The sequence below is a fragment of the Carassius auratus genome, chromosome 43, assembly GCF_003368295.1.
Source record: "Carassius auratus strain Wakin chromosome 43, ASM336829v1, whole genome shotgun sequence".
Classification (NCBI taxonomy): domain Eukaryota; kingdom Metazoa; phylum Chordata; class Actinopteri; order Cypriniformes; family Cyprinidae; genus Carassius; species Carassius auratus.
Window position 1 is genome coordinate 6,361,105 of NC_039285.1, and position 25,379 is coordinate 6,386,483.

Genomic DNA, 25,379 nt, shown 5'->3' on the forward strand with positions numbered 1-25,379 from the left:
TATCTCACAATTTTTTTAAATCATAATTGCAAGTAAAGTCTTAATTATAAGTTCTGACAAATTGAAATAACCCTATATTATTATTATTATTATTATTATTATTATTATTATTATTATTATTATTATTTTAGCTTCCATAGACAATAAACTGTACTATTGGTGCTGGCAAGCAAATTTGATTTTTTTAAACCTTTAATTTTATGGGAATTTTCTGATATAAATAATACAAATATTAAATATACTAATATTAAAATATACAAGTCACTATTGGATACTTACTAGTCATTTTTAAAATACTTGTTTAATATTAAAATTGCTTGCCATAGTGGATACAGAGTTGTCATACTGGCATTTTTCTGTAAACATTCATTCTAAGGCTTCTTTGTTGCTAAAGATGAGCCATCTGTCCTGTGGTTTACAAGCTTTTCTAATATATAACCATGTCACCTAAAAGTATTATAAATAGTATTATAAAAAGTATTTTTTTGTATTATAAATAGGCCTACATAAATTTTTCAGAGTGTGAATATTATTCAAAATCACTTTCTACAAAAGAGCTATTGAACATTTCCACCAATACTGCAAAGAAAAAAATACTGCTTACTAAATGCACATTGGCCTTTTGTGACTAATTGCTTCTATAGTGGGGTAAGTTGTCACAATGGGAACCAGCTGTGTGTTGACCCTGATTCATGATTTTTATTTGATTTGACTGGAAAATAAAATACTAAGGTAAAAAAAGCCATGTTTAACATCAGCTTAGTATTTAGTATGTTACTAGTTTTTTAATGGCTTTTCAGCAGTCCTGTCTAATATGAAATAAAACAGCATAAATAGAAAAGGAAACAAAAAGTTCAAAGCATTGTTGTATATGTATAAACTGTATACATACAAAACGTGTGATAACTTGCCTTGACCTGACTAAAAACACGGTCAGAACTTTTACTTTTTGTACTAAACAGATACTACGTAACTATAATTAATTGAGTTTGACTCCAACATACAAGCATTTATATGTTCATGAATGTATGCAAAATTAAGTTTGAAGCTCTCCTCATGTTGCAGTTCACAGCGCTCCATCCAACTTTTGTTTGGTTTAAACAGCAAAGTCTGAAAATAAATAGGCCCACATTTGGTCATTTGAGTTAGATATTTATTCAACTGGGATGCTTCTTCTGACCACTTGGTCTCATTCCGCATGAAGTGCACAAGATTTCTTAGGAGGCCGATGCAAGCAGGGCCACCCACACTCTAAACAAAGCCTCAGTCACAAAAATGAACACTATCCCGCCTCTGACAACAATGTTATTGTGCTTGTAATCTTTCCAAATGCATCACTGAAAACATATTTGATCAGAATGAGCCATGGTGGTGCAGAGCAGATGACCAAAACCAACAGAGATAATGTTTGTTCATACACTTCCAGATTTCCAAGTGTCAAAATCCTTCACTGAAATCCACCAGTGCTCAGCTGCTAAATGACTTATGAAAGGTTCTTTGTATCAGCAAGTTAAAAGGAAGTGAGATTCTTATCTGCTCTTTCGTTCTATCATTGACTATTACACCAGTGGAATTCATTTGTTTTACTTGAAGAAATATTTTGCAAAATGAACAATATTTCATCATTCACCGGCATGTCAATCCAAATCTGTATGACTTTCTGTTTTAAGAATATCCTAGTACCTCTTTTGCAAATATTTAATTTCACACTTTTTTATTTTCAATAATATAATCAGTCTTTTTAAAACAGACTCTTTTCCATATAATAAAATTCCAAATAAGAAAATGTATCAAAATCAGTAATAATTCTTCAGAATATCCTACTCATCTTTTCCATATAGGAAAATATCACACTTTCTTTATATTTGAAATTAAGTGGGCCGAACAGTCTTTTTTAAAAATACGTTTTTTTTCCTTAAGGATATGATACTTCCACTTTTCCATATAATTAAATTTTACACTTATTATTTATTATATCCAATAATATAATTTCTCCAAGTCTGTTTGTCCTTCTTTCTTATAAATATCCTAGTCACTCTTTTCCATATTCTTTAAGTCAGTCATTTACATAATAAAATTTCATACATGTTCTATAATATTATCGACCTGTATGACTTTCTTTTCCATATGGTAAAATTTCACACTTTTATTATTTTCAATAATACAATCTGTCCAAACCTGTATGACTTTATTTTTGAAGAATATCCTAGTCCTTCTTTTCCACAAAATATCACACTTGAATTATATTCGAAAATAAGCGACCTGACCATTCTTCAGAAATACACTTTTCACAGAAAACAGTCAAGTGGGTTTGTTTTGGCATGAAGGTGAATAATTAATGGTAACTTTCATATTTAGATGATCTGTTTGTACCACAAAGTTATCTGATGTGTTTAGTTTCCTTGCCGTATGCAGTGTCTCATTATAATGTATTAAATTATTACACAACCATTCCAGATGACATACTTGAGGATGGGACTGACGTATCTTACACTGTGAATTCTGCTGATGATATACTGTATGAAGTGTGTTTGGTGTGGAGTCAGTACAGACAATGAGATCACCGCCTCAAGGACTGATACCAGTCTGATTAATCTCAGAGGAAAGATCTAAACATTCACACACTCTTCTGCCTTTTTGCTGACGGCTTGTTCCACGCATTGGTTCCTGGGATGAAGGCATCACATCCCTGCTGGGAATACCGTGGTAATGTTGTGCTGTGTATGCAACCAAAATGGTGAGTAAGAAAAGCAAACTACATCACTTGACTTCCCCAGTCGAATGATTTGCATGCCTCCTGACCAGTCCCTTGACAAGGAAGTGAATCAGGCTGTACAAAGTCATTCACAAATCAAATCAAATGGAAAGTCTTTTGTTTACATTGTGCGTGAACATGGTGGGTTTGAAATAACTTAAAGTACATTCAAATGAAGTTTGCATGCACTCCAACTGGGAAAAATTATTTTCATGCTCTGGTCTTTTCCCATTATACTTGCATTACTTAGTCTGACCAACGGATTATAAACAGTCTATTGTTTGGACCATATATGCTACACTTTATCACAAACTGCAAATAGAGTCACATGCTGTAAACTTAAGCTGAAAGTGAAACAGCTGTCTGTGGTTGCTTGGTTCTTTGATGATAGGGCCTTTACAGGAAACCCTCTTGTAAGCAAGTAACTTAACTCAAAGATGCATAGTGGGTTCATTTAAAAACTGTCATTTTTTCTTTATGTGGAGTCTATTTTAGGACCATTAAGACTTTTGAATTATGACATTATTTTCATGAAAATGAAGCACATTTTCCCCAATTTACGTCTGCTGTTTTATGTTTTCTATCCTCGAAGTTCTCAATTGCAAATCTCATTTTGTTGTAACACAGTAAAAAACCTTATAATGAAAATAGTTATTTAAATTTGATCAGCAAATATTAAAGGTAGTATAAATACTACCACAATATAAATACTTTTAATTGCCCTAAGTAATAAATATATTTTTTTTTTATATAGAAATAAAAACTATATGTATGTGTGTGTATATATATTTGTATTAAAGTATTTATGGGACATAAAGAATTGGGGGAGATTTAATTGTCATGAGAATACTGTCATAATGCAAAAAATATGATCCAGAATAAGCTTTGTTTTCATTTCATTAAAATGAAATAATACAATAATAATAAAAATAAAAATAAATTTTTTTTAGTAAAGTTTTTGAACATGCTCTTCAGTTTTCATGATTTTTATCAATTGCTGTAGCACAAAATAATTATTGAAATTAAAACTATTACAATATTTTTTATTCATTTAAATAAAATGAAATGAAAATCTCAATAAAAAAATAATTGTTTTTTTTAAATGTTTATAAGTTGAAGCACTGATAAACCTAAAACTAAAAATGAAAACTGAAATATATACATATATATATATATATATATATATATATATATATATATATATATATATATATATATACATCTGATCAGCACTAGCTACCCATCACTGTCCCAAGTCACAAGATCTCTGGTTAAATGTAAGTCCTGTCATGTGAGCATCACAGTTTACCCCATCCTTCTTATATTCAGTAATCCTGTTAATCCCATGCCTGTCCTGCACTGTTTAATCATACACACACAAGACCCAACATATTCATAGACACAACTTTTGATGAGACACCCGCTACGCAACAGAAAACCCAAACTTTGTTAACATTCCAGAGTTATGCAACAATCAAGACTTGCTTACGAGAGACTAAATTCCCCGGCATATTTCAGTTTTACAAGATGTTACTATGACTTGTGTACTGAGTGAACGGATGCTGTATTCACTAGAATACTCACTGTCCCCTTCCTGATGGAATGCCTCTCACTAATTATTAATCTCTATTAACTGAGAGGAATCAATACTGGTGTGAAAATACTGCATTGCATTTAAGCCATAAAGAATGCTTTCACAGAAATATTTAAACTCAAAATCAAGAGAGAGAGAGAGAGAGAGGAAACTATAATAAACAAATTATTTTTCTCTTATTTTTCATTTTAACTCGAAATCAATGAAAAAAAAAAAGTCTATTATCAAATTATTGTTAAAAATTTATTTTTTATGCTTAATTTTACAATGCAAAATATAACATGTATTGGCATTGTGATATTATTTTCATGACAAATTAAGCAAATTTGTTTTATTCTTAGGAACGATTATTCTTATTTCTCACTGTAATACTATATATATATAATATATATATATACACACACGTATATATACATATATATATATGTATATTTATATATATATATATATATATATATATATATATATATATATATATATATATATACGTATATATATATATATATATATATATATATATATATATATATATATATATATATATATTTACACACACTGCTATATTTCATTTTAGATTTTTAAATTCAAATAACTGAAATCCTGAATAATTGATTATACATGTATATATATGTAAATAATATAACAATGCATATGATTAGATTTTATTCCATTAACTGACGTGACGGTATACTCATGATAATTAAAACACTGAATCAAAAAATATTAATGGTAAAATTTAGTTTTGAATGAAACCGTTTTAAATTTTCCTTTCGTTTTATGCATGTTTTAACAACCACATAAAAGACACACAACCAACTTCTGCATGAGATTTTATTACAAGGCAGGTTTCAACATTACCTCAGAGGCAAATCAAAGCCTGACTTGCACTCCAAAACAACACAAACAAGGAATGAGAATTCCACAGTGAAAATGTGCTTTTAGTACCAGAACACCACTTTGCATAATATAAACATTTTTTTAATCACAAAATTCTGGCAGACACCAAGCGTTTTAGTGTTGTGCGCAAATGGAGTCATGACAATGTTTATAGTAAAAGAATGTGTTGATAATTTTCATGTGCATGTATGAAATCTTGGCGAGGAATACACATTACATTCACTCGGTGTTCTGATTTTGTTGTGCAAATTTTGTTGTGCTATAGAAATGACAACTTCCACAAACATTGGTCAGTGCACATCTTTAATTTAGTAACCAGTGCATTGTTGCAAACCATAGATTGTTGGTACAAACACCACAAATGGGTCCTGTCATTTTTTTGGGGTTGCATTCTCATACCTCGAGATCCATTTTTTTGACAAAATGTTAGTGTGTGAAAGTGTGGCATTTATTCCTGCTATTGGTCTGCATTTCAATAGTGGTGAATATGAAATGTTCATCCCTTCAGTTAGAACAGACAGCAGCAGCTGAATCATGCACAGAACAAATGGGGTCACCAGATGCCAAAACTGTCCACACTGAAAGGAAAGCCAGTTCAGAGGTCATTCACAAAATATATCTCACCACATAAGGGTGAGACCAGCAACTTGCATCTATTTCTGACATGCTGTGGTGTTTTGAGTCCCTGGATACAAGACCAACAGTAAAATGTGATCAGTTAACATGAAAGACATGATAGATGAACATGATAGACAAATGAAATATGCAAGTATCAGTTTCAACTTTGACAACACAATGCATATGGATTAGTTAAAACTCGTGTTATTCTTGCTAATGTACTTCTGATCAGAAAACATAAGGTTACTAAGGTTAACTGCTGGGACTAATTAAATGTTTAATGGCATTTGTTAAACAAATTTAATATTAAAAATGCTTAATTCCATAAGGTTCATTTTCAAAACAAGAGCACAGGTATTCAAATTCAATACAAACAATCCCACAGCTGGGCTTTTAATGGCATTTTTTTTTTTCTATATAAATGAAACACAGATGGGACTTAACAAAATAATAATATCCAAATATGGTAAGACAGAATGTATTTATTGGCAATGTTCAACAAGGCTGAAATTTCCCCCAGGCATTGTTAATAAGGCCTTAAGAGGATGCTGCACACTCATATGATTGTAAAGTAATTTGGGGGTACAACAATACACATTAAAGCGTTATATAAATGTATCATTCATTCATTTAAAAAATAAAAAAGGCATCTAGTCAATTTATGCACTTAAAATAATTAATAAATAAATACACACACACACAAATAAAAATATTTTATTGTGTGTATATTATATACACCTATTATTTTATTACAATTATATATATATATATATATATATATATATATATATATATATATATATATATATATATATAAATAACAACAAACTTTAAATTCAAGATTAATTATCAGCAAAAGTGCAATGAGATTTTGAATCATTTCAATAAGCTAACATGTCATTTCAACTTTGACTGTACAGTAGCTAGACAGACACTTGCATTAGCAACAGAACTGTGCTTGATATGAACATACTACTAAATCATAGTTCTTGATTTGTTCCCTTACTTACTGAACCCACATTTAAGACTTAACTACAGTATAAAATAAGCAATTTTGACTTCCTTCACCGATGTTCAAAAGTGTTACAGCTACTCTAGGTACATTCTATTGTAAACTATTCATATAAAGCATGAAAACAGTCAGCAGGTCGCATCTAATGTAACAGCATTTCCTGTGACTGGGAATCATGTAAAAAGGAACCAAAGATTATGTAAAATTCATCCTCTAAGAAAAGACAACATAAAAAAAAACAGGACAATTCATTCAAGCTTTCCCACATTATAACCAAACTCTGCTGTTGCCAGTGTGATCTCACAATCCTCTGCATCCTCCTCCAAACCAGCAGACGACGGAGGAGTGATATAAAGCCAGAGGTGAGGATGTGAGTTGTTTATGTGGATTGAACCCGGATCTGGAACTGTCCCTGATGGAGCTGCAGGCGGAACAGCTTACAGTTAGCAATGCGTAGGGTGGCACAGCTCGTCCTGCTCAGATCAGAGGCCATGAGGGGTCTGGTGGTACCTGTGCTTCTGCGGAACTCCCGCACATTATTCCAAAATGGCCATGTGGCTCATTTTAGCAAATCTGTTCAATTTAAACCACTTGTATCAATAAAAAGGTCACAAAAAAAACCTCATCATTCAGTAGTATTTCCAGAAACCTTTTAGTGGCATTTTTGTAGTGGATTTCTTAAATACTTCTAATAATAACAACTGTTTTTGATTCATTAATGGTTTACATTTAAAAGTGTTTCATATGCAGTAATTAGTTGTATACTCGTAAAAGTGCTGTATTTAAACACCCTAATTGAGTTTATCATCGGTTTTGATAAAGATAAATACTGGCCCGATTGTACTGATACATAATTAAAAAGTAGTGCTATTTTAATGTCATTGTATTAATTGAGCTTTTATTACTATTTTGAACTAGATTTTCCTTTTCCCATTTAATTTAAACTAGGTTTAGTAATTTTGTTGTGCATTCTTCTAATTCATAAAAAATGTCTAAAAAAGTTTGGTAATATTTGTTTGTTTTAGTACATGAGGTTTCCTTAGAAACTATCTGAAATAAAATATTTTTCTTAATATTTTTCTTTATTTTTTTCATTTTTTTTTTCATTTTTTTTAAGTAATCACTTTCAAAATGTTTTATTATATATATATATTTTTTTGACTATAATATATGCCATATAATATATATTATATTATATTATATTATACCTTATATTATATAAAATATATCTTAAAATATATACCTTCTTAACTTTAATGTAGTTTTGTCGTTAATATAGTTAACGACTTAATAAAAATGGTAGCTTGATGTTAACTACTAATTCATTAGTAGCTTGTAACATTTCGAAGTAGCTGATGCTTTGGTCTTCAAAATGTTAAAAAAGTTAAAATATGCACTAGTTGTATCTTAAATGTATAAGTTATCATAGCACATTTTTTTTGACCTTCTCATGGACAGAATTTGAAGGTATACATATAAAAGGACGTCCCTATACAGAGGATAAAGTATGATTATAAGACCTTATCAGCTTACCAGTGTCAAGCTCTCCAACAACATATATACTGGCACCAATGGGAACAGCTCCATAAACAAAAGACGATGTGGACTGTATGTAGAGGTTCTGGTCATCTAAAAGCACCCATCTGAGAGAAAAAAAATACATGCATGAACATACACATCACTATTGCTCTGTACGAGTGTTGCTTTGAAGAGCTGACCTTTTTAGCTCATCGTGAAAGAACTCAGACTTGCAGATGGTCACCTGACTGGACTCTGGGTTGTCAGCGTCTCTGTTCCTCACACCACCAAATACATAGAGCTCTTGTCCAATCCCACATGCTACTGTGCCAAACCTGAGGAAAACAACTCAGCCGCATTCACATCAAGGAATAGTGCACAAATAGTGGACAGCACAGAATACTTGTCAATTTAGACTTCAGACACAGAAATACATATATTTCTCTAACATTGTAAATCTCTCTCTGAACAATCTAATGAACGCACTGTACTTCTCTTCCTCACATTAAAAATGGCACTACCTTGACTAAAGGTGATGATACACAGAGTCTTCTGGGTATTCTGATACTTTAGATTGGTCGTGGGCCCTGTGTCTCACCTGGTTGCCTGCTGACAGCAACACTGTCCAGCAACATTGCTCAAAAAGTTGCCCCATGTATCATCACCTTAAGGTCTTGAACCAGATGTGAGGAGTCAAGTCTTCTGTGGAAAGTGCTATTTCTGTTGCACCAGCAGTTAGCAATGATGCAGATTGCCCCAAATCAGTTTTAGGAGGTTTTGTGGCAGTTAGGATGAAGGCAGAAGGCAGCTAGGCAGCTCATTAGATTGTGTAACAGAGCTATGGAGAAAATGATACTCTAAACAAGACAGGAACACTAAGAAAAAGTACTATTTATTTCCCTCCAGATGGTGATCAACTGTTTCCAGTTACATGGGTTAGACTGATAGGTCCCTTGACTACTATTGTTCAAAAGACACATCTGTAAGCCATCACACATCACAGGGTGCGTCCCAGTTCTCATAGCCGTTAGAGCCTTATGAAGATGTGCCGTCTTTGTCTTAAAATACAATCTGTTTAACTTTTGACATTTCTCTGCGTCATAGGCAGGATGTGAAAAAGCATTCTCTAAATTCACATCTACAAAGAGCATTGCGCTTTGAGCATCCAGTATTTGTGGTTTGGATGCATGGGGCCAAGTTATGCTGAATGACGTTTCCGCTGTTCCCATTATCAAATAACAATATAACCTCTTTCACACCTATTCAGTGAAAACCTGGTTACCTAAATGTAATAAAATTACATCACCATCTTTTAAAGATAAAGTGTTATGAAACAAATTGCAAGGGCACACTGACACATTTTTCTTATGTTATATATAAATACAGACCCTTACACAATGTCGGTCATACGGTAAAACATCATCCCAAGTAATCCATTTGAACTTCGGTCCATCAGTATTGTGAAGTGAAGAGCTGCGTGTTTGTAAGACGCAAATCCATCATTAAGGTGTTCTATCTTTAAACAGTGATTAATCTGTGTATATTTCTGTCCGGGTTCAGACAGGACCACTTTTTCACCGGAGAAAGCAATATTATGGATGGAGGATATTTTATCCTGGGGCAATAGTTTGACATTAAAAATGTCTTAATGAAGGATTTGTTTATTACAAACACGCAGCGTGCACATTTCCTACATTACTTGTGAATTATTGTAATGTTTTAATAAGCTGTTTGTACTCTCATTCTGATGGCACCCATTCACTGCAGAGGATCCATTGGTGAGAAAGTGATGTAAAGCTAAATTTATCCAAATCTGTTGTCCGATTGAAGAAACAAACTCATCAACAGTGCATCTTAGTTGGCCTGATGGTCAGTAAGTTTTCAACAAATCTTCACTTTTGGGTGAACTAGTAATTTAACTTATTAAATGAATATACGTCTATTTGAAATGAATATACGTCTAACCCTGAATCTACAAACAGAACTAACAATTATTGCTAAATGTGTGACTGAATTGTATAATAACTTAATTAATAATATTGATAGTTCATCGTCTAGCTGACTACGTCTTTTATTATTATTATTTTTATTTTTTCTAAAATCCTGTCAAATGTGCACAAACTACTAGCTACTACTAAATATTGTAGAAACATAATTTTCTGTAAAGTTGCTTTGTAACGATTTGTCTTGTAAAAAGCGGTATAAAAAAAAACTTGAATTGAATTGAATTGAATATTTACTTACTTTACCTCCTTTCCTTAAGAGGGCAGACTGTAGTCCACTGTTGGGTTTTGGGGTCATAGCTCTCCACAGAGTCATAAATCTTTCCATAAGATCCTCCACCCAATAACATACAGTCTCTTTTTCATGGTGGCACAGCAACTGAACTGAAGAATAGAAACACAAAGTGTGAAAAGCATGAGTGTACTGCGGTACAACTTTGCAGATTTGTAAAAATATTAAAAAAAATAGCCTAAACCTCACTTTGCGCACTGTGGTCATTTTTGGTTGTGTTCTTCAAACACTGCAATGGGGGTCAAACACCTCCATTGTGAGGAGGACCTCAGTATCCTCGTTCTCTCCACCTAAAACATAGACCATCCCATCCAACTCTGCAATGGCGAAGTGCTGTCTGGCCTGGAAAGATACAAGATATAGATACAATATAACAATACTGACACCTGGTGGTTAATATAAAAACTACACTATAAAGATTAAATTATACAATATCTACCACTTTCAACCAATTAAAATTAATAAACAAGTTCCTTTATACCAAACTGGTTACTAGCAAATTTGCCTCTAAATATCTCTAATAAACTATGATGGTTAATTTAGTTCATGTTATTCCAACAGTTGCATTCCCATTCAAATGTCCCGATTCACATACACATTTTGGAATACCTGCATCATCGGTGGGATTTGAGTCCAGGTGTTGGTCACTGGGTCATATTTCTCTCCACTGCTAAAGACTGTTTTATTCTCATTCATTCCTCCTATTGCAAACAGGTACCCCTCTGATTGGACAGACAGATTAATTACAGTTCAGTCATTATGTGTGAAGACATGCCTCACCATATATCAATGACACCATAATACCAGTGTTTTCTGTTTGCTGTTGCTTATTGTGAGAATTTGAATATTAAGCACAAAAGAGATTTGAAAACTGTGGAAGCATTGAGTTATGCAGTGAATGTTTGTGAATAACAGTTGAGACCCCAGATACATGAATCAGTGAACTGAATTTCAAAAGCGATTCACTGATTTGAATGAGTATTTTTCTTTGAAAAGATTTGCTTTTAAGGAATAGTCCATGAATCAATTTTTTTTTTAAATCTCACCATTCATAGAAGTGTTTTTCTTAATATTTTGAATTAGATTTTATTTTTTATATTTAGTAATTTTGTTATGTGTATTATCATTGTATTTTTTTAAATGTTTTTTTTATGTCTATTTTTTTTATTAAGTTTTAGTTATTTAAGTACTTTTTTATTTCAGTTCATGTTTATTTTATGTTAAGTAATGACATTTTTAAGTCCTTTAAATTTATTTTTTATTAATAGAATATCAGAGCATCCATAAACTCGCAGTCGGTTTGGTTTTCTTTTTCTTTTCTTTTTTTTTATAGAGCAGGTCACATGAAGGTGTGTTAATAACTGTCCTATTTCCTATTTTTTTAGGTGACCCAAGCAACAGGCAAGGTAGGGCTGTTTGGCACACCCATTTGACACATTGCTCAAGGGTCCGCTACATGTCTTGGCAAACATAACAGTTCTACTGATCTGATCTCGTTTCATGCACAAGTATCCCATTTTCAAGCTTATTCTCATACCTGATGTATGAACTAGCAGCAGCCAGAATGTTTTTCTGAACAGGAATCTGTTCATTTTCCAAAACCAGCACTGCATCTTGAAAACAATCATCTTGTTTTAAAGACTGAATGACCCTTAGGAGCTTTTGGGAGTGTTGAGGGTCTGACACCACTGATCCAGCTCTTTTAGGGTTTGACATGCTGTTAGAACAACAGAGATATGATCAGACAAAACAACAACAACGTGATTCATGCTTGTCTTATATAAACAGAACTACAGGTTTAAATCATTAAAACTCATTCCAGTGTACTTGAAATACATTTGTTCTTGATGCTCTCTGTAACTTCAGATTCTCATAATCAGCTGACTGTGTCAGGGCAGCTCACAATGCAGAAAAACAATTAGGAAGATTAGTGACTTTATGTGATGTCACCATGAAGAGCCTTTCGTTTTTCATAATAAAAGTTCACCCCCCACTTCACGCCCAAAATAAAACATGCAGGTGTACAGTACGTAGAAATGTTCAAGAAATTATCGTAGAAAATATGGGAATAAAATTATTGCATAAACATTACAGTGAATTATTTGTATTTATAGTTTATTTTAATAAGAGATTTTAGGAAACATTTAATACTATAATCTATTTTCATAACATTCAAATACATTTTAAATGCTGTTTTTTAATCGTTTCTTTAATAATAATCATTATGAAAAATATATTTTTTTAAATAAGCTTAAGAAAAATTGCGTGCACACATATTTCATCATGTCTTCTTCAAATTATGATAATGATAATGCTGATTTGTTTATATTTCAACGAATAATTTATCAAAACGTATTTTATTTGTTCATGATAGTTGTTAGTAGTCTCTAATGATACGATTTCTTGAGTTTGTTATCATTGGGTTATATTTTTAAAATATATCAAAGCCCCTTAACTATTATTTCCCCCTTTACTCATATTTTAATATTCATTACTCTAAAATGTTTGTTGTAGGTCAGTGTTTTATTGGTTGTTTTCTCACCTTTTCTCAAAAGAATAATTTCTTGTAAATGTAGCAGAGAAATTGTGAATATACTAAGTTAATATAGTGAGATTAATAAGCTATTATTTGACAAGCAATATAGAGCTATCTATAAATCCTTACTACAGCATTAACATACTACTAAATGAGGATAAAAAGTATTGCAGATTTATATGTATACTCATGGGATTTCCCTTTAGGTAAATGTCATATGTTGATTAATTTCAGAGCTTAGATTCATTTCTTTGAAACAGCCACTCTTGCACGGATGTAATGCATTTTAATAAAACATTTATAGGACAGTAAATCCCGCTGTTGCTTAGTCATTATGTGTCATTAATCACAGGTTCCTGTCAGGACATTATGGGAAAAGAGCTTTGTCAGAAGGAAGTCTACAGTGGACCAATCTATCCTTTATGCATGTAAAGAAAGATAATTAAGCTGACACATTGATGGTCCAGAAAAAAAAAAATGAGGAGAGGTTTTAATTTATGTGGACTGGTGACCTCAAAGTTGTGAATGAGTGAGACAAGGAAGAGGATTGAATTAATCTTTCATTAAGAGAGTGCTATATGGTGATTTAACACCCGTTTGTGACACTGATCAGCTGTGCCAATTATCGTAAAGAGAGCTATTTCCTTTAATTCTGGTGATTCATGCTCATTTCACTGGAATATAAAGAGGAGATTTTAATTAGAGTCTGTAGGATATACCCTTCACCAAGTATACAACCTTTTATAGTGTATTAAATTGGCCCAGACCTTCTGTGACTTGGCATGTCCTTTGGCACGTAAATTAAAGAGCCGCCCACCATTAGATGGTGCTCACAGAACATAGATTTCAGATTTCAGCCATGGTTAACAAACCTTAGTCCATCGGATAAAAATAAATAAATAAATAAATAAAAAATGTATCCATCCAGCATTTTATCCATCTTTAAAAAGCTTTTGTATCTGTTTAACCATCTTTTAAAGCAGGGGTGCCTGGTAGTTTCAAGAATGGTTTAGATGTGTTTGATTGGGGTTGGAGCTAAACTGCACAAGACAGTGGCCCGCGGGAGCAGGAATGGACCATTCTGATTTAAAACATGCCCAATTCTGCATTTATAGGCCCTCTCACAAGTATCTTCTCTGTCCCTGATTATTTTGTCTCTTTCAAGCTTTAACCACATATTCCACAATATCAGTCTCGTTTATATTCACTCTTTAATGTATTGGGCACCTTAAATCTTGAATACAGGAACATTTAGGACGTTGAAACCAGAGGAAAAATGCAAAGCAAGTGCTCATGATGTGTAAGAGCTGTTGGCTTACAGGAACCCAGACTGAGCCTGATTCATGTCTTATTCCCACTCTTTCCCTCATGTTTCTATCAACAGGCATATGAATAAAAGGTTTAAAAGGCCATAAAAAGGTTGTAATGCAACATCTTTCCTCTTGTCTTTTCACATTCTACAGTAAACAAACATTGTGAATTCTTAGAAAACTGTAGCACCCACGTCAGTAGGCACACAGTGTACTTTCCATGCCTGCATGCCTGTGGCTCTCAAAACCAGTTCTGTGTACTAGGATCTCTTCCACTCATTGGCCTATTAATTCCAGTCTTTCCGGGTAAAACATTTATAGTACAAGAAACTCTATGGTTCGACTCTATTTTTTTCTCTCCCAAGTTTAAACAGGGCTAGGTCTATCAAGTAAAAAACAACAACAACAACAACAACAACAACAAAAAAGGCCAATATTTTCAGTATTTTTGTATTGAAAATACCAAAAAAGTTGGAAAAGGTCAAAAATCAGATGAAGAGGAAGCTATACACGTGGTGGCTGTGTCTAAAAATCGCATACCCTTTCGAGTAGATCATTATTTTAAATAAGTAATTCATGACTGCTAAAAAAGTATGTTCCATATAGTTTGAATGTGTGTAGTATGGATGTACAACATTCACCATGTTGTCATTATCACATGACCTACCAGCATCAGTAGCTTCACTTCCCTGTCATTCACAAACCCTCTCCCACTGCCTCATGGGACAGTAAAGTGTCCATCGTATGTACTTTGAATTCGGACATATTTTTTTTTGTCACAAACTGCTTTTCTTCTGCTATATAGTATGCGAATTTGGAGGCAGCCAGTAAGTTTGCAATCAAATTTAAACAATTAATAATTGACTATTTCATTAATTCATTAATCTTTGACTAATACTTTATTATGCTTTGCTTGCAAACACAGTTACCAGCAATGAGAATAACAATTTAATTGACTTAATTCAGTGTGGACAGTATGAATGATAACAAATATAAAACATAAATTCAATAGAGAAACAGAAACACATGCATGAAAGAGTAATACAATGTGTGTGTGAGTATATATATATATATATATATATATATATATATATATATACACATATGTATGTAAGTGTCAGAGATTAATAAAACTAAGGGAGAAATTGTCTAATGAAATTAAACAAAACAAAAGAATCCATATAACTTAGATGATATCTTAGTAAGCTCAATACAATTACAGAACTTACGTTTTAATAATGGAAATCAGACTATCATGTATCCTATTCTAGTGGAGAATGGTTGAAGTCTTTGCTTCATTAATAAAGGCAGTGGATCACTACAATCAAACAATATCTATATAAAATAGAACGGTCATTGCTATTGTGACAGGGAACTATTTCATTTATTTAAAGCGATTTAATGGTACAATATGTTTGTTTTAGTTTGTGCTATAGATGTCATGTTACAGTAAAAAAGCATTTGTTTTATGTCACTGGTGTTATTAACCTTGCTTTATTCATAAAAACAATAATTTATGATTTGTAATAATGTCAAGAGGTTAACATATGTCTATCCATCCACTTTTATGGAAGGGAACTGAATTCTGCTGAAGTTAACATAGTTTTTCAGAGTGATGTTTTCAGTTCAGTGAGTGTTATGTAGGAGTAGAGGAGAACGTTTTGATGAAACTGCGTCATTTGCTTGTTTCTCAATAAATTCAGCACCAGGCCATTTATCTCAAGTTGATATTCAGCACCTCACAGCTGTCCTTAGCAGTCATTTCTTTAGATTGGGCTTAGAGTTAATAGAGTCACTTCATATGGAACCTGATTAGCATCTTTGAGAGTGCCTAATTATTTCTCAAGTGCTATTGTCTGTCTGTATCACTTCCATTTTGAAACAAAACAAATTAATGGAAAGCAAAGTGAAGGCAAGGTCACAATGTCTTTGAAGGTGGTGTGTGTATGTCGTGTGAACTGATTCCTCTTTTGTTCAGCCTAAAAGACAGAATACATGTTTGATAATTAGCTGAACATGCACTGTCCAGAGTTTTCTAAGCACTGGACCATCTGACAGAATAGGAGCAACCCGAAGACAGAGTCACTGTAAGTATTAGTCTGTCAACCTTTCTTTCTCATCTGTAACAATCATTCTTGATGAAAGCATGAGCAAAGGTGAGCCTTCAAGTTCTAGATCTGTCTAAGAGGAACAGCAAATTTAGATTCTCACATTAGTCGCCTTTCATATCTTACCTAGTTTTTCCACTTCCCCTCTTATTAGGCATTAATGGGTTTTCAATGGAGTTCAATATCCTCAACCCCTTCTTTGACTCGTCAGGCTCCACCGCTCATAACCAGGAGAATTAATTACAATTGATTAAACTCATCTTTGTGGGAACCCATTCCACATCTAAAAATAATTCACTATTTCCTTTTGTTCTTTAATCAGGCGGGGAAGTTTTCAACATCCCTAGGGAAATTGCCTGACAAAAGAGGGATGTGTTTTGTGATTGGGTGGTCAGGAGACACTGGGTGGTTGGATTGCTCTTTTATATCTCTTCTCAATGTGCAGAAACTCAAAAGTAAACTACTGAGCTATTTCGAAGCCAGAAGTATAATTGTAAAATTATATATATATATATATATATATAATATATATATACCAATTCACTTCAGTTAAAGATTTAAACTGAACTCACCTTTTTGAATAGTTTAGTAGGCCTATAATGAGTAATGTTTTTGTGAATCTCTCGCTGTATGTTAAGAAATAGATGAGAGGGGAAAAAATATATATTTCAATGCTTTTGTGTTCCATCAAGTTCGGAATAACATAAGGCAAGTGGGAGATATACCTATTTTATTTGCTGTGTTTGTTAGAGAACGCAAAGTTTCTTGGTGAATGCTTTTTGCTAGAAAAACAAAAGCACTGAAATATATTTTTACTCCCATATTATTTTCTATTACCATAAGTGGCACCCTTTGAATCGGACTAACGTAATGGTGTTTTAATGTTAATTTTTTTTATTTCCTCATACATGGTCTTTTAACTGGATCACATTCAACACAGACAGCATAACTCGCATTCAACTCAGGTAAAATATCATTTATTTTGTCTTGCCACTTGGGAATGATGCGCTGCTGTAGAGAGGTGCAGGAAATAGACATTCGTCCCATTTGTTTCTTTTAGAATTTTTAGGAGACATCTGTGACAAAGAAGTTGATATGAAACATGACTAAGAACACCATTGAGTCAAATGAGCTAAAAAAACAAGCAAAGAAACAGGGAAGCAAACATTTAGTTGATCTAGCCTATATTTTGCCTCTTAAAAATCTGCCATAAATAATTAATTCAAATGTGGGATTTGTTTGGACCTACATTGAGTTTGGGTTCATTTTCATTTACTTGCTATATCAGTGACCTGTAAGATAACCGTACCAAGTTGTTTCCTCTCCTTTCACACGTTTTCCCCTCTAAAGAGCATCGAAGTCAGCGTCATCTCCAGAGAAGGAGTCTCCAGGGGTGAAAGCATTTATCATGACTGCGCGAACGATCTCTATTTTTCCCTCTTACCTGCACCTTTCCCCAGAGAAAAATTGAATTTAGAGCAGCAACATGCTATAACGCATTATTATACCTTGCCAGGCGTGCTTCATGAGAAATGTTTCCATCCTCACAAAATATTTCCCAAATTCCACAAAAGTGTTCCTGTGGCTCAAGTGGTAGAGCATTGCGTTAGCAGCACAAGGTTGTGGGTTTGATTCCCAGGGAACACGTTAGGTAAAAAACGTTAGCCTGAATGCACTGTAAGTTGCTTTGGATAAATGCATTAATTTAATTTAAATTCAAATCTATGAAAAAGCAACCTCAACCCCTCTGTAGGGAGGCCGACCAGTTGGAGTGGAAAAGGGAAATGACGTGCTGTACAAAAAGTTGATGCAAATCCAAAAACGTTGTTTTATTGGAAGGTGCAAAAATATTTTCAGTGCAAAAGAGAAAACAAAAATAAACAAAAACTGTACAAAAAGAAAAGAAAACAGCAACAATGTGCTAATTTTGGCTAAACCAAACGGCCCAAGTTTGCAACACTGCTCAGCATTAGAGTCCACAATCAGAACTGAACTTCTTTCAGTCATACAGCCTATTTATAGGCTGAAGCCCCGCCTATAGAGCATACCAACTACGTACAAATGTTTTAGTCTTTGAGTGATCAAATTAAATAATATAAACACCCAACACAACAATCAAACCTTGCAAACAGGTAAAACAACAACCATTAACAGAGACAGAGCTGAACAACTAATCAAATGGCAAAAGAAGATTTTCCTAAATACCATCCCCTCTGACATCACACCAAAATGGTATCTTCCACAGGAAGTGATGTGGCTATTGCTTTAAAAAGACAGATTGACCTGGATTATGGGTTTGGTCGTACAGAGGGTGAACCTGGAAGTTTAACTGCAAAAAGGTTTGTGGAAAATATGTGAAAAATAAAGGTAATTATCCTATGAATTATTAAGTGTCCTGGCATTCTGTTATTTTTAGAAAAATGATAGCAAACTTTAAGGAAAACTATCAAGATTTGAAAACTATGACTAACACAGATGCAACAAACTTTAGATTAAATAAAACAACAACTCCATAAAACTTTCCTGAGGTGTACACAGATGTTAATGATGCCGGCAATGCACAGTTTCAGTGAAATGGGTATATGTTTTAAAGTCCAAGTTTATATAGTCACCAGGCTAACCTGTGACATTTCCCCCCCTTTCCTCAGACACCTGAGGTGCCCTAGAGAGGTAATCTGCAGCACAATTTTGTGACCCAGCTTTGTACAAAATTTCAAAATCAAATGGTTGGATGGCTAAAAACCATCTGGTGATACGAGCATTTGTGTCTCTCATACGGCATAACCAGGAAAGCAGGACCTGTTTCTTGGTCACTGGCCGTTCAGCATTCTTGATGGCCTCCACTTTGCCCACCTGGGGACGTATTACTCCATGACCTAGCACATACCCTAAGTATTGTGTTTCAGCCCTGGCTAGGGTGCATTTGTCTGGCCGGATGGTTAAACCAGCATTCTTAATTCTCAGTAGTACGTCCTTCAGATGACACATATGTTCCTGCCAAGTTTGACTATAGATGATTATGTCATCTAAGTATGCAGCAGCAAACCTCTCAGTCCCCCTAAGGATCTGGTCCATCATCCTTTGGAAAGTAGCTGGAGCTCCATGAAGGCCAAAGGGTAGGACACAGAACTGAAAATGTCCAAAGGGTGTTTTAAATGCGGTCACCTCCTTGCTCTCTGGACTTAGTGGAACCTGCCAATATCCTTTGCATAGGTCGAGTGTGGTGAGATACTTTGCTCTGCCAAGACTCTCTACTACCTCATCCACTCTTGGCATGGGATACGGGTCAAATTTGCTCACACTATTGAGTTTGCGAAAATCCAGACAGAATCTAAGAGTGCCATCCTTCTTGGGCACTAGGACAATGGGATTGCTCCATTCACTGGATGAAGGTTCAATCACACCAAGGCTTTGCATGGTCTCCAACTCCTCCTTCATAACTGGCAGAAGTCTTTCTGGGACCCGATATACTGGCTGACAAATGGGTTTGGGATCCTTGAGAGTTATGTGGTGGTGGATAACACTTGTTCTGCCAGGTGTTTCCATAAAAAGTTGGGCTGGAATACATTGTAGAAGTTCCTGTCTTTTACCATCTTCCAGGTGCTCAAAATTCAGCTGACTGTTCCCCTGACGACCAGGCAGGTATTGTTCCTCGATTTCCTCCTCTCCCTCAATGGATCTCACGAACAAAGCAGTTGCGGTTCCCACTTCTTCCTCAGACATAGGTTCTAATTGTGTTGAACGAGAATACCACTTCTTCAACATGTTAACATGGAGGATTTGCAAGGGCTGGGTCCTGGAGGGGATCTCTATCTCATATGTCACAGGACCCACCTTCCGCTTTATTTGGTAGGGGCCCTGCCACCTAGCCAGCAGTTTATGCTCACTCGTTGGTAACAACAACAATACCTTTTCACCTGGTTCAAATGCACGGGATCTGGCTGATCTGTCGTACCACTCTTTTTGCCGTTTTTGGGACTGCAGGAGATTTTCTCGTGCAAGGGTTGTTGTCTTTTGCAGATGCTCTCTCATCTTTAGCACATAGGAGATAATATTTTTCTTGTCTGGTTTATCATTAGCCTCCCAACTCTCCCTCAGTACATCCAGAGGCCCTCTGACATCGTGAGCATACAACAGTTCAAATGGCGAGAACCCTGTGGAGGCATGAGGCACCTCTCGATATGCAAACAGGAGGAATGGAAGCCACTTGTCCCAGTCTTTGCCCGTGTCAGACACATATTTTCTCAGCATTGTTTTCAAGGTCTGGTTAAAACGTTCAACAAGACCATCAGTCTGTGGATGGTAGGGGGTGGTCCGTACTCTTTTTATGCCTAGCAATTGATATACCTTTTGTAGGGTGTGGCTCATGAAGTTTGGGCCCTGATCTGTGAGCACTTCCTGAGGTATGCCTACCTGCGAGAAAAAACGTAGGAGTACAGTGGCTATTTGCTTAGCTGTGACCTCTCTTAGTGGGTATGCCTCAGGGTATCTGGTAGCATAATCGCAAATAACCAAAATAAATCGGTTCCCTCTCTGACTCTTTTCCACAGGCCCAACTATGTCCACCCCTATTCGCTTAAAAGGAGTGTCAACTACAGGAAGTGGTATAAGGGGTGCGTAGGCAGGAGTACAGCCCGTAGTGAGCTGGCATTCTGGACAAGATTTACAGAACTCCTTAACCTCACTGTACATCTTTGGCCAGTAAAATCTTTTTGCAATTCGCATTAATGTCTTCATAAAAGCCAAATGACCTGCCCAGGGAATAGAATGCCCAAGTTCTAATACCTCCTTCCTGTATGCTTTAGGTACTATTAGCTGCAGTCCCTCTTCCTTACTCTGTCGGTACAAAAGACTATTTTGTACAACAAAAGTCTCACCAAGCAAAGACAGAACACCATCATTTTCCTCAGCCTGTTTAAAACATTCAGTCAAGGTTAAGTCCTTACGCTGAAGTTGGGCTAGATTACCAGGGAAAACTAAGTCTGCTTCAGTGAGTTCGGGTTCTTCTACCCCTTCCTCAGCTTGCTCTGAAGTTTCCAACAACCCTTCAACCCATTCCCTGCGTTTCTGCAGTCTTTCCTGCTCTGTAGGCCGTGACTCACCAAAGCTAGTCTCAGAGCTGAAGGGCATTTCATGCAGAATGTCTGGTGTTATTTCTTGGGGCTGTGGAATCTGACTAAGCTGCTTGGCTTGGGCCCTTGTGACAACGCCACACCATACAGTCTCTTGCAGCAATTCAGCTAATACAGGGAAGTCAGTACCTAACAGTACAGGATAGGGCAGCTTGCTTGCAACACCCACATTCATCAGATAGGACTGATTACAGACCTCAATATAAACCTCAGCAGTAGGCAACTCAGTGCTATCCCCATGCACACAGCAAACTGTCACTGCGTCTCCTTCACTCCAGGAATCTCTGGGTATATATTGGGCCTGGACCAGTGTATGGGAACAACCTGTGTCCACCAACGCAGAAAGGGGTTTACCATTTAACAGTACAGTGATGACTGGCTCTCGATCGGGCTGTGTTCTTAACTGTTCTGGCCGGGGCATATAACAAAGACTAGCTGTCTTGGGCTTCTTGAGTGGGCAAAGGGGCCTAGTGTGACCTGGCTCACCACAGTTATAACATATGACAATCTCTCCCTTAACTGTTGTCTGGGGCATTGTGGCCAATGTTGGGGGTTTAAAATGACTGGGCTTAAATATTTTAGGGCCTCTTTGAGAGTGTGAACCTCCCCCCAACCCATCAGACTTACCCTGCAAAGGGTGCAAGATGGCAGCATATCGAGTAGTTCCAGGTCCCTTCCGGGCAGCAATGTAGGCCTCAACCAATGTTGCAGCCTCTGCAGCGGTGTCGGGATCTCTTTCCTTTACCCAAGTCCTCACCTCAGGGTACAACACTCGCAGGTACTGCTCCAGCACCAGGGACTCCATAATATCCATCTTATTACTTTGCTCATAGTGTACCCATTTGGAGAACAAGTCCTTCAGTCGGATGTAGAGTTCCGTAGGGGTTTCATCGGCAGGGGTACTAAGGGACCGAAATCTCAACCGGTATGTCTCTGCACCAATTTCATATTTTTTTAGAATTGCAGCTTTCACTTGGTCATAGTCTCTGGTTTGTAAGGGGTTCATAGCCACAAAAGCACTTCGGGCCTTGCCAGTTAATAAGGGAATAAGACGAACCGCCCAGTCATCCCTTGGCCACTGATACACCTCTGCAAGTCTTTCAAAAGTTGTAAGGTAGTGTTCAATATCATCACTGTCCTCCAGCTTGGCTATTCGAGGTTCATGGTCTATCACCCGATTAGCAGCTCCTGCCGAAGCTCCAGTTCTTGTCCGCTCCATGTCTAGCTGCATTTGGGTGACCTGGTGGCTGAGGACCTTGTAATTTTGTTCACGGCGAGAAGTCTCCCTCTCCTGCCTTTCATCCCGGTCCTTTTGATACTGCATGAATGACTGAAACAATTTTGCCAGCGCTGTGATGGCAGCATCTCCCCCAGTGATTGGGATTTCTGCAGGCAACAATCTCTCCTCATCAGCACCTCCAGCAGCAGCTTGATCCATTACTGCATCTGTGCCCTCTACAGGCTGACCCCTCGTTTTAGGTGGCATGTCAGCAGGGCATTACCTTATGTAAGCACGTCACTCACTGGTGGGAGGATCCCACTTCTGACACCATATGTAGGGAGGCCGACCAGTTGGAGTGGAAAAGGGAAATGACGTGCTGTACAAAAAGTTGATGCAAATCCAAAAACGTTGTTTTATTGGAAGGTGCAAAAATATTTTCAGTGCAAAAGAGAAAACAAAAATAAACAAAAACTGTACAAAAAGAAAAGAAAACAGCAACAATGTGCTAATTTTGGCTAAACCAAACGGCCCAAGTTTGCAACACTGCTCAGCATTAGAGTCCACAATCAGAACTGAACTTCTTTCAGTCATACAGCCTATTTATAGGCTGAAGCCCCGCCTATAGAGCATACCAACTACGTACAAATGTTTTAGTCTTTGAGTGATCAAATTAAATAATATAAACACCCAACACAACAATCAAACCTTGCAAACAGGTAAAACAACAACCATTAACAGAGACAGAGCTGAACAACTAATCAAATGGCAAAAGAAGATTTTCCTAAATACCATCCCCCTCTGACATCACACCAAAATGGTATCTTCCACAGGAAGTGATGTGGCTATTGCTTTAAAAAGACAGATTGACCTGGATTATGGGTTTGGTCGTACAGAGGGTGAACCTGGAAGTTTAACTGCCAAAAGGTTTGTGGAAAATATGTGAAAAATAAAGGTAATTATCCTATGAATTATTAAGTGTCCTGGCATTCTGTTATTTTTAGAAAAATGATAGCAAACTTTAAGGAAAACTATCAAGATTTGAAAACTATGACTAACACAGATGCAACAAACTTTAGATTAAATAAAACAACAACTCCATAAAACTTTCCTGAGGTGTACACAGATGTTAATGATGCCGGCAATGCACAGTTTCAGTGAAATGGGTATATGTTTTAAAGTCCAAGTTTATATAGTCACCAGGCTAACCTGTGACACCCTCCTTTTCAACCATCATACATTCATACCGACATGGTATTATGATAGAACTGCCAGTGACAATGCAGACCTCATTCAGTCCAATGTTCACTGGCAATCCAGTGCATTAATAGCAATGAAAATACAATACCGTTTCATTCATGTTCCATCCCACAGATGTCCTTTCTTTTCCTGTGCATCAGTTAAATAGCTGTACACTGATTTATACCACACAGTTAGTTTTTTGTGGATTTGAATCAGAGGAAGTAGTAAAGAGCTGGTTAATTTACATGCATACAGTTCATGTTACAGCTATGTTCAGGTTAGATTTTTTTTAATGTTTCCAGATGACAAGCTTCATTAGCTCCCTACTCTGGGCCAAGAAAATGCATATGAAACTGAGGAAAAAATACTGCAGCACTTTTAAAAAGCACCTTGGGGGTTTAGTGTCTCATAAGTGCATGCAAAACATGTTCTTTTCATAACTCCCTCTGTTCTTTCACTGGTCCACATTTTGATCGAATATGTGCATGAACTTATTCACTTAGTTATTCATTTATGCACACTCAAGGAACGTGGTGACATTATTCTACACTCATCAGAACAGCTCTCTTATTGTTGCTTGGGAAATACAAGTGTGACAAATATGTATGATCCCCTGTAAAATTAAAATTCTGCAAATGTGCTTGGCATGCTGTGAAAAAAAAAAAAAAACGTGATGTGCTTTGGGTGGATTTGTGTGGGTTGAGTGTACATGTGTGTTCTGAATGTAATGGGCCAATCAGTGCAGAATAAGGAATGATAAAGGAAGTCGGATGGAAAGAGAGACAGATTGATTGATTGTGCTTTTTATCTGGTCCTCCTTCATCTGTTGATTTTCCAGATCAGTCATGCTCTTGCGGTTTCCAATAGTGCACAACAGTAAGCTTCTGGAATTAAAAATCCCTTTCATTTTCTCCAAAGAGATATAGATTTTTGGAGATAACATATAAACCTTTCAAGACACATATTCCATGAGCTTTGATATAATAAATGATACAAGCCTGCTCTAGTGTGATTTCAGCTTCCTTTAAAAAAATAAAATAAAAATCAATTTATAGTCAAATTCCCAGGGGCTAGTGATCACATACTCCTATATTTCCCATATGAAGCACTGTGTATATGTGAATAACACAAGTTATCGAGCCA

The 25,379-nt window shown here is 35.7% G+C and overlaps 1 protein-coding gene across 1 annotated transcript; it reads right to left on the reverse strand.

The window, feature by feature from the left end:
• Positions 1–6,765: 6,765 nt before the first annotated feature.
• LOC113061221 (gigaxonin) lies at positions 6,766–12,281 on the reverse strand. Its single transcript, XM_074559869.1, is given in 8 exon segments — positions 6,766–7,434; positions 8,410–8,519; positions 8,595–8,729; positions 10,644–10,741; positions 10,743–10,781; positions 10,879–11,031; positions 11,299–11,411; positions 12,227–12,281. Coding segments are annotated over 8 exon segments (882 nt in total). The 3' UTR covers positions 6,766–7,255.
• Between the last annotated feature and the right edge of the window lie 13,098 nt (positions 12,282–25,379).